Source organism: Protopterus annectens, chromosome 10.part0 (assembly GCF_019279795.1).
Source record: "Protopterus annectens isolate FY-2018-M chromosome 10.part0, PAN1.0, whole genome shotgun sequence".
NCBI lineage: Eukaryota > Metazoa > Chordata > Ceratodontiformes > Protopteridae > Protopterus > Protopterus annectens.
The window spans coordinates 1,698,206,511-1,698,218,399 of record NC_056744.1 but is presented as its reverse complement, the minus strand read 5'-3'; the positions used below and the strand labels follow the sequence as shown (position 1 = coordinate 1,698,218,399).

General features: G+C 34.4%; 1 protein-coding gene across 1 annotated transcript; it reads left to right on the top strand.

Moving 5' to 3' along the window:
* The first annotated feature begins 5,871 nt into the window (after positions 1-5,871).
* On the top strand, positions 5,872-6,894 carry LOC122814437 (trace amine-associated receptor 7f-like). Its single transcript, XM_044087017.1, has one exon. It carries the CDS (start codon positions 5,872-5,874, stop codon positions 6,892-6,894), a length of 1,023 nt encoding a protein of 340 aa, XP_043942952.1.
* The last annotated feature ends 4,995 nt before the right edge of the window (positions 6,895-11,889 follow it).

Sequence of the window (11,889 nt, the reverse complement as noted above, 5' to 3'; positions counted from 1 at the left end):
GGCGTTATTATCATTTTTCTTCTTTAAATCATAAATCATTTAGGTTTTTATTTCACTATATCCTCAGGAGCAGAACAATCTTCCAAGACTAAGTATAACAACAATTCTATTTCTCTTATCTGAGGAGCCTCACATTTACCTTTTTCAGTAACAGTTCTCACTAAGCTGTTTTCTCCAATTATAGCCTGATTCTGAAATATTTTAAACTCACTGAAGATGTTTGTTACTAGAGGAAAAGCAGTAGCAACATTTTCAGCTAACAGTACATAATTCTTAGCAAATAAATTCAGTTTGGCTTATCCTATTAGACGTTTCTGATCCAGCCTTCTCATTCTCACAGCTACCTCCTAAATAACTTGGATGGAAAGATCCATGTAGAGAGGGCAGCCCTGTCTAGCACCTCTTCCAATGTTACCCAAAGTGAGGCATCTCTGTTAATCAATACATCAAAAGTATGTTGGTTACACAGCATTTTCACTCTTTCTATATATAAGATGCTTAAGTTTCTTCTTTCCAGGCCACCAACCAGGTAACTGCAATTAACTAAACCAAAAGATTTTTGTATGTCAAATAACAGACCATGCTTGGGAACTACAATCCTCGGTCTCCAGAAGAAGCATACACCCATTTCACAAATAAATACAACCATTTTGACATGGCCAGATAAATTTAAAAGAATTCTATCTAACCTTCCAGCTAATACTTACGCCAAGATGTTAATAACCACATTAAGTAATAAAAATGGATGATAATTAGCTCAGTTTCTTCTATCAGTTTTCACTTTGGGAAGTATCACTATTGTAGCATGTCTTATTTTTGGAGATAATACACCCTTTGCACTATTCTTATTAAACATGTCTGTTAAGGTAATATATAGGAATTCACTCATTTGTTTATAAACCTCAAATGGGAATCCACAAGGGCTTGGGGGATTCTTCTGTCCAACAGATTTTTTTGCTGACTTGATTTCTTGTAAGGTAACCTCACTAGTAAGCAGATTCCTATTCTGAGGACTAATCTCTGTTTTAACTAAATCTGCAGCTCACCTTGACATAGCTTGTCATGCTACAAATCCATATAGTAATCTGAAAACATCTTCCTAATCCTCACAGGACATTCAAAATCTCACTTCCATTATCCGTATATATATATATGTGTGTGTGTATACAGAGAGAGAGAGAGAGAGAGCATATTTATCTCAGCAAGTGTGTGGTTTATATTTTGTAAATTGCTTAGCATACTGAATCATCTTGTAGGGAAGCACAGAACAGCCAAAGGGTTGTGAACCCCATTGAATAAAGGGATCAATGATAAAAGCTTAAAGGTCCAAGATATATTTATCTATCTATATATATATATATATATATATATATATATATATATATATATATATATATATATATATATATATATATATATATATATAGTATCTTTTTTCTTCTTTTTTGCTAATAATCTACCAGAAGTTCCAGTAATCAGCTCTTCCACATCTGTGTTGATATATATATATATATATATATATATATATATATATATATATATATATATATAGTAAGACAATTCACTTTATATAGAACAGATTTCCTTTTAACATTGTCCATATCATGCTCTGATATTGGAAAAATCCTTTACAGATACTACAATTTCTTCTGTTTGGCTTTTATTATGGACTGCCTGTCCTTCATTTGTCTACTTTTTTCCACTATGATGGTAGCACAAGATGCTGGTTTTACAATCTTTTATGAAAATGATTGCATCCATATCCTTCATATCTCATAAATGAATCTTTGAATAATGTTTTGCAGGAATTGACTTTCAGCTTTGAGTGCCACTTACAATATGTCCCCATCCAGTTTCCTATCTTTTCAGCGAGCTGACACCTACAGGTGATCTATCTATTTTTATATATATATATATATATATATATATATATATATATATATATATATATATATATATATATATATATATATATATATATATATATATATATATATATATATATATATATATATATATATATAGATATAGATATATACATATATATATATATATATATATATATATATATATATATATATATATATATATACATACACACACATATAGATATTTGCAGGAATTGACTTTCAGCTTTGAGTGCCACTTACAATATGTCCCCATCCAGTTTCCTATCTTTTCAGCGAGCTGACACCTACAAGTCATCTATCTATTTTATATTTATATATATATATATATATATATATATATATATATATACACACACACATATAGATATATCTATATCTCTCTCTCTCTCTATATATATATATATATATATATATATATCGATATGGGTATTCTTCAGACCATCAAAACGCCATCTCATCGAATCACAAAACATTGAGATGGAAACAAAAAAACCTGAGAACATCGAACAATGACATGATCGAACCAGAAAATATCGACCTAGGTAGTGTGAATGTCCAATAGTACACAGTAGTATGGAACAGAGATCATGGTACAGTGGGGATCAGGAAATTTACCCTTCACCCCACTCTAGTGCAATCTCGGAGTTGGTATAAATAATTTAGGGGGGTGTGGGGGGGTGAAGCCCCCCACCTGGAGGTTGCAGGCAGGCTTGCATCCCTGCAAAACTGTTGTAATAGGTAAATTTGTTTGTTATATTTGTTTTTTAAGGGGGAGTATTTGCTGTGAGTTCTGCACAATAATGTTAAAATACTTCCATGTACTTGGTTTGACGTTTCGTGGTTCGATCGTGTCATCCTTCAATATTCTCAGGTTTCCTAGTTTCCATCTTGATGTTTTGTGATTCAGTGATGTGGCATTTTGATGGTCTGAAGTAGATCCATATATATATATATATATATATATATATATATATATATATATATATATACATGCATACATACACATGCTCTCCTCGCATCTCCATTTGCAAATGAAAACCACTGCTTTCTGGTGTAACTTCAGGGTGATTTATACAGTTTGTATGCAAATGAGTTAGTTACAGCTTCATTTCTAAGAATTGAACTCATGTGCATATGTTTAAACCCTCTTAACAGCATAGCAACTGCCCCCTATTGGTTATGCGTAAATCACATTTACACATTTCCGATAAGGGACTGTGTTTAGTAAAACGTCCTCCACATTTCTGTAGTCATCCTGACAGTCTGGGATTTGCAAAAAACTTGTAGCCCTGCTCTTTGCAGATCACTACTATGAATTCTCAAAGTGCAGAGTATGAATACCACCCTGTCAGTAACCTTCATATTATTGTTCTTGGAACATGGTTTATACAAACCAATAAAACTACTGATTTTCATGGTGTTGACATTCCTATGTGTTTAGTGTATTCTACATCTACAGGGTTAATATTTAAATATGCTTCCAATAACTTCATTTTTATAATAGTAAATCATTGTCAAGCATTTATTTATTAATGATATACATTTAAGACAACATTTTTTTCAGAATGTGTTAGTCTGTAGTTTTTCCATCAAAGTGACAATATAATACAGCTCCAGTTTCTTCAGGACAGCACTTCTTACAATACAATAGTGCAGGGCTGCTAACAGGTCATTACAAGACAGTAAACAGTGTGTCACAGCTCCACTGGGAAATGCCGTACAATGCCAAACATCTCCATGTTTTAAGATACCATATCTCACTTCTCCTTACCACAAAATACAATGTAAAATGACATAGCTGCAGTCAGAGACCACATCCATGTCAATCATCATAAACAGCATATGTCAGCAAAGCAGCAGAATTGTTTCTTTCAATATGAGGGCAGTCTGATAGCACTATCTCTTTTTAATACTGTAGATTACCTTCCATTATGTTAAAGTGCAATGCAAGGCATCCAGTTAGGACCACCCCATGTCTCAGAGAAGTACATTTCAGCTACTTCATAGTAGCACTTATTACCAAAGCAGTTAACAGTGTATTCCCTGGCTGATAATATACAAAAGAATGTCACAACCCTAGCCATCATGGTAACATGCAAAGCCAAATGTCATAACCCTGTTACCTTAGAATAATGCTTATTAATACACTGCACTGCTATGCTTCTAATGATGTGTTTTTGGTCTGTCTTTTATTGAGAAACATTAAAAAATGCTAACAGAAAGCCATAGCTCCAGTGGAAAAGTATTATAATGACAACTGTTTTTAATGTGTGTATTGTATTTTCTTAATTCAACAGTGTTTTTGTGGAAATTTTTGAATATTGTACCTTGTTATATGTCACAACTCTACTCCAATAACATCGTATGAGTAATAGCTTGCATCTCCTGTGTTTTTAATACATATGTTACTTCTCTATTTCTGTAAAGTGCAATGCAAAATGCTTCAGCATGAGTCAGGCCCTCCTATATCACAGCCTATGTCAGAGAAGTATAGCTTATGTATTTCAGAATAGTGTGTGTGTTACCACAGATTAGTTCTGTGTTAATAACGCATGTTCCATCTGGTAAAATGGAAAGCAGAATGTCACAGCTCCAGTCTTTCCAGTACAGTGACATGCACAGCAAAATCGTCACAGCTTCACTATCTTAGAATAACACTTCATAATGCACAGTAGTGCTACAATGCTGTTTTTGAATGATAGTTATAAAATACAAATTCGAGCGTGACATCGCCACAAAGAAAAGTACTACAATGCCAAATATATTATTTTTTAATTTGTTTAAAATGTGTTTGCCATTTCATTGCTGAAATAAAGTGCAATGCAAAATATCACAATTCAGCTCTGATCTCCATCAGTTATCAAATAATTAAGCTTGTCAACATGCAGTCCTGCTGTAGCCTATGAAAGTGTGTATCATCTTTTTCAAATTGAAAGGTACAGTATTGTCATTTACTGCAAACACACGTGTTGTGCACAAGCACACACACACACACACACACACACACACACACACACACACACACACACACACACACACAAACACACATTTTAAAATGCTGTATCCTGATTCATTTTATAGTACCATTCCAAACAGAGCTAGGCTGCTATGAATGTGTGTTTTTAACAGCGCAGTGTCAAATGTTGGTTTCGGCACTCATTTTAAAATGCTATGATGATAATAATATGCTTATTACCTTTTCCTTTATGCATTTATAACTCCACCAAAATAACCTTTGTAGTACAAAATTTTATATAGTCCTCAAAACATCTTTTATCATAAATTTCTAATGCTAAATTCTTAATGCCCCAAAAACCTGCATTTCACATAGATCAAAGTCAGTTTATGAATGAAATGAAAAGTCAGATAAGCCTATGTAGTGTTTTATCAGTTGTTACAACTGCATGCTAGGCCGCATCTTTGTTTTCTGTTATAGATCTGAAATATGGAAAGAATATTTCTCCTTATCATTGTATTAAACAATATACCAATATATATTTTTTTGTTATTGTCTTAGAACAGGGTTTTTAACTATAGGGGCAGCTATATTATTTTAATGATACTGACATTACTGTTGAAATTTTGTATATTTTATATATGGAGAGAGAGAGAGTTGATATGTAAGTATGTTTTCCAGTTTTATAACAGCAAGTCATTTTTGAGCATTTATTTATGATATACATTTAAAATACCATACTGTTTCTAAATGTCTTATAGTCCATAGTATGGCTTTGTTTCAGTCTGTGATACAAACCACTGATCCATATTTCACTTAAAGTATTGCTACTTAATGCATTGTGATGTTCAGTTCTAAAAAAAAAATAATAAACTAAACATATACTGTATTGTGTTTCTTCCAGAAATCTTCAAAATGAAAATCAAGTTATGCCTCATGGTGTTCACAGTATAAAACATCACTTACTACACTTTGGGAAAACAAACAGTTTCTGCTTCTGAAAGTATGAGCTTAGTTACCACCCGGAGTGCCCAGGAAATATACTTGTGCTACAAAAATACAACTAACTCCTGCCTCAGAATTCCCAGGTCATTTGGTACTCTAGTTGGATTATACATTGTCTGTGGCTTTGCAGTGCTTGTCATCGTTCTTGGAAATCTACTAGTTATAATTTCAGTTTCTCATTTCAGAGTTCTGCATACCCCATCAAATTTCCTATGTCTATCTCTAGCTTTGGTGGACTGTTTAGTTGGAATAATTGTGATCCCTTTCAGTGCTGTCAGATCTGTTGAAAACTGCTGGTACTTCGGTGATGACTTTTGTGTACTGCATTCCTGCTTTGACACATTTCTGTGTTTATCTTCTATTTTCCACCTGTGTTTCATTTCAGTTGATCGTTACTATGCTGTATGTGATCCACTATTGTATACAACTAAAGTTACTCTTCCTTTGTTATGCCAGGTTATAGCCTTTTGCTGGATAGCTTCAATTGTTTATACATTTGCTTTGCTATACTCAAGAAAAGTTGAGAACCAACTCAATAGTATAATTCCAAACTCAACCTGTATAGGTAGCTGTTCTCTTACGTTCATGACTTTATGGGGTTGGATTAACTTCTCTGTACTTTTTATTCCATGCTTCCTGATGTTAGGCCTTTATGTAAAAATATTTATGGTGGCAAGACAGCAAGCTAGAATTATTGACAATATGGAAAAAACACAGAATACAAAGTATGATTTAGTATCAAAACGAGAAAAAAAGGCTGCTAAAACTTTAGGAATAGCTGTTGGAGCATATCTTTTTTGTTGGTTGCCATATATTTTATATAGTTTAATTGATGCTGGTTTTGATTTTATTCCACCACCTGTTATAGGTGATTTCATGTACTGGACACCTTACCTAAACTCTGCATGCAATCCATTCATTTATGGTTTCTTCTATCCCTGGTTTAGAAGGGCTTTGATGTTAATAACAACAGGAAAAATTTTCCATAAATATTCTTCAAATGTAAATCTTTACCAAGACTGAACATTTTACATACCTTCAATGTTGTTAAAACTGTTACAAGCCAATGTAGTGCTCCTCTCAAGTCTTGTAATTACTGTAGATTCTCAGAAATCACATAAGTAAGAATGACTAACATAGATTGAAAATAAAATTCAAATCACACCTACAGGTCAGTAATTAATGTCACTGTTGAAGGGATGGCAGTTACAGTATCACACTATTATCACCTACTGTTTAAACTTTGTTACTTTGCTTATACCTAAATTATCCATAATGTAGTCTACTAATGTATTGCCTGTTCTGTTAGTCAATGGCTTTCTCTCTCCACGCATTCTTTGTGTATTTACACTTTTCTCCATATCCTACCCTCCCCAAACTCTTACCATGTGTTCTATCTCCTGTCTCTTGTTTAGGCTCATAGGTAAGCACTAGGCTAGCTGCACTTGTGAATGATTCTAAGCCTAGCCAATTTTCCTTAATGAGAACCAAACCATGTACCTTTTATCTCTGAGGTAAATCCTTAACTATTATGCCAACCCCCAATCCTCACCACTTGTGCCTCAGTCTATATCCCTGTACTTCCTACCACTCCTCACTTAGTGATTATACACTTTCCCATCACTCCTGTCTCATGTCCCTTAGGCTCCATGTGCTCATCTCCTTTGATTCACTAACGTATTTCCTTCGTATTAATAGTGTGTATTTCTAATGTTTGGGGCTTATTGACATTGTAACTTCTCTTGCTATGCATATGTCATTTGCTAAATTAAATTTTGTTCATTGGGTTAATAGATCAGATTTCTTTAGTAGCTTTGTCTGCCATGCATATACAATGCATATAACTGTCAGATCTCTACAAGTTACTCTACTGTGTTATTTTGCCTTAATTGTTAAAATCCTCTTTTCATGTAAATGTTTTCATTCTTTGTACTGTTTGCTGCTACTAGCCCAGGTTGTGGATGAAATGGGTCTAAAACCAGTCCAACTACCCAGTTAACAAACTCAGATAAAATAAAAAAATGTGTTTTACAATGGAAAAATATTGTTGTTGTAACACATGCATTAAACAGAATAAAACACAGTGAATAATGCTTCTAGCAATGCATGCAGTTATTAAGCAAGCATCTTGAATATTTGAAGAACACATGTATGATACATTGACTTTATTCTTTATTACATTTCCAAAAGTTTTTATAATATAGGTTATGATTGTGCAGCTTCTATGATGAGTGAATGTTGATGCTTACTATAACAGTTCTGTTTTATAGTCAGATTGAATGATTATTTAAGTGCTACTAGAAGAAATCAGCCAGAATCTAAGCTAATGCTTGTGTAACAAATATAATTAAAGTGCTTTCCAATGAATGCTTTTTAACGGTTCTGAGATAAAGCTGTGGCTTCAAATATTTCAAAGTCTCAAAATTTAAAATTACCACTAAATCTACTTTACCAATGTCATTTTATAATATATATGTATATGTGTATATATATATATATATATATATATATATATATATATATATATATATATATATATATACACACACACACACACACACTGGTTGCCAAAGTATTATACTGTGTTATTTCACACAAAAAGATGTTCAAAAGCATATTTCGTACATTGAATTCATAGTTTCATAGTTTCATAGTTTAGTACTAGGCTATTTGCCCTGAGGCATTTGCAAGCCTAGCCTAGCCCTAGAGATGTGGCTTTCGCCACCCCATGTATAGGTACTAAGGTGTAAAGAATAAATTTAGAATACTGTGTCTTTGTCTTCATAGATTCTGAAGTCCTTTGAATTGATAGCAAAAAAATGTTCTAAGCACTTATTAGGGAACAGCTGGGAATAGAGGAGTGGGATTTTACCCAGGAGACCATTAATTATATATAATGCTTTGGATGGGCACCAAGTGGAGTAAACATGAACTCTAGAGCTAGTGATGATGTGACTCCCCAATACCAAATACAATGTGGGAAAAGGGGGGGCTAATGCAAATGCCAATTTAGTTTCTTCAAGGGAATGGTGAACATGAATAAAAAAGGGACTAAGATCACACAGTTGTTAAATGCTCAGACCACAGTGCTCTTTAAATTACAGCCATACGCACATTTATACATTTTCATTCTCTTTATATTGCTCTGTGAATGGCCATTCCTCATTCTGGGAATCTAGGAAGCTGAAGAAAGAAATCAGGAATACTTATTTTAAATTACTGCATTATTGAACTAAATAACACATTGTAGGTGGTATACGTAGTCATTACACTTAAGCATTGCAGGAATTTGTGCTGGTTGCATCTAAATGCAGCTACAGTGTAATTTATAGATATTAGCCGCACTTAGGTGCAGCAGTTTGAATTTCTTTTGGAGGAACATATACAAAAGAGGTTTTAATGATATAAAAATGAGGAATGCCTGCAACTTCTATATCTGTCTTATGTAAAGTAGGCCCTTTTCCTGCCTCTGTGGGATTTAGTCACCTTTTTAGGTGCATTAGCACCATGCACACAGGAATTCTAAAAACATAAATTATACCTTTTCTATCTACTTCACAGCCCATGAAGATGCTTTTTGTAGCTGCTAGCCTGGCTGTCTTCCATTATTTGTTGCTTGTCTTAGCTTGTCTCAGCTGTTTCAAAGCCACAGGTACCCACTGGCACCTGCTGGCTGAGAGGTCAAATATATAGCCAAATATTGATTCATTTTAAATGTGCTGATCAAGAATTTATTGATATATTTAAAGTGGACAGGAATATAGTATAAGCTTTATTGAGTTTGTGTGATCTACACATAAGGAATGGATGGGTTTATGATCTTCCTCTATCTCTGGATATTAGTGTATGTATAGCCCTCACTATATTTGTCATGGAGAACATCCAGAGACAAACTTGAGACACATTGGGTGTTTCTCCAGCTTCTACTCAAGGATACTTCAGCAGCTCTGTGACATATTCTGGGAACTTGTGGATCAGAATATTTATCTTCTAGAGTTGCCTCAGGAATGTGCCACAGCTATGCATGCCTTCTCCAGAATGGTGCACTTTCCTTAGGTGCTTGGTGTGATAGAGTGCACCCATGTTGTCATTAGGGCTCCATTTGGACCATGGGGGATTGGTAATGAAACAGGAAGGGCTACTATTCCAACATCTGCCAAGTAGTGAGCAATGCATGGAGGTATATCTCTAACATGTTAGTCGAGCATCCTGACAGCATCCATGATTCTCACACCTGGCACACATTCTCATATCTGGCACACAAACTCACAGTGCAACCTCTTACTCATTGCTAGGATGCTATGTAGCCACCTTGTTGATACATGCAAACTTTTTCTAATCATACTCATTTCTGTAAGTGTAGATTACTGCATCTCCCCTCCCCTACCTTTCTTGTTTTGCATGTGATGCAGGCCACCCGGTGAGAATCTTTGCTAATGACACCAGTCCGCATCTATAGGAGAGTTACTGAGAATCATCTCAACACCACACTGTTGATGTTGAATGCCAATTTCCACTGTTTGGACGAGTCTTGGGTTGCCCTTCAGTATGACCCAGTTACTGTGTTTGGGATGTTTACTACTTGTTGTATTGTGCACATGATCGTGTGTTACTTTGGCTCCCAGTGCCCCATGGTGGCTTTACAGTTTCGCTGTCATTCCTTCCACCAGTGATGATAGTTATGGTGGTCAGCCAACAGCATTGTTACAGAAACCCCTGTGGTAGGCTCCTACAAATAATATAGCTGCAAAGGCAAACAAGATGCATCTAGTTTTCAACTGCTAACCATAGTATTCACTTAGTGAAAGTGGAAAAATAAAAATAGCATAAATAATACTTGATGGATGGAGTGTTACTGTGCAGTGTGATGCTTGGTCAGTTGCCACTGTACATCAGACATTTTTTCCATTTCTCAAAATAAAATTGTTGTTTCAGAATATTAATAAAGTCATCATGTGTACAGCACTGTGTGTTAAATGCAGCAATGCAAGTTTTAATGGTAAATACCTCCATGACAATGGCAGTTTCAGTTTATACAATCCCTTACCAGGAGTGCCAAATAGATCCTGAGGTTAGTAGATCAGCAAAAATAGCAAGGTGTTGGACGTTTTTTCTAAAAGCAGACAAATACCAGCCTTTATATATAAAAATGACCATGAACAGCATAGATCCTCTGCTTTATCGAAGAAAGCTGTCACTTGTTTTGGGGGGGCAACTCATGAAGGAAAAACACAGGGTGCAGTTAGGGACAACAGCAATGAGTGGGAAAGTGATGGGAACCAACAAACTAAAATAATGTGTGTACATGTGATCTATTCTGATTCATATAATACATTTTTAAAATAAATAAATATTTGTTATAATATATACCCTCATTTGCTGGAAGACAGGGAGAAACTGACACTACCTAAAAATATCCAATGTTACTTTGTACAATTATTAGTACAATTGTGTGGTAAAGACACAAGATTTGGAGTGTGTTTCTTTATCTGGGATACATAATGTGAGATTGTGGGTTTAATATAAGGACTAGAGTTATGTGTATTATTAGAGCTGTGCTACAAAGTTTGCAAAGTGCAATATGATATAATCCTTGAAGGAGTTAAACAATAGGCATGTTTAATAAAGATATATGTTTGACAAAAAGACAGTGCTAGTTTTGCTGGAAGGTTTGCAAAGGTAAGTGTAGTAAGATATGTGCAGGGCTATTAAGAAATGTCTCCCTGCAGGGCCACACTACTTCATGCACTGTATAGGATTTATTTTCCCTATATTATCCCATCACTAGTTCTCATACACAATGAAGAATTATACATTCATATCTATATGACTGGAAAGTGACTGTTGGGTGACTGGTTACTTTTACTTAATGAAGTTTGACATGTGATTTGTATATCAGAGATGTATATCCCTGTGAACATTCTAGTACAAAACATCTAGACAAAGCTAAAAGTAATTGAGGAACAAAGGCCCCCAAATAGGAATATCTTTTTAAAATATTACTGTTATAAAAGAAGT

Coding starts and splice junctions, on each gene's coding strand:
- LOC122814437 (XM_044087017.1), top strand. CDS start 5,872: ATGAGCTTAGTTACCACCCGGAGTGCCCAGGAAATATACTTGTGCTAC.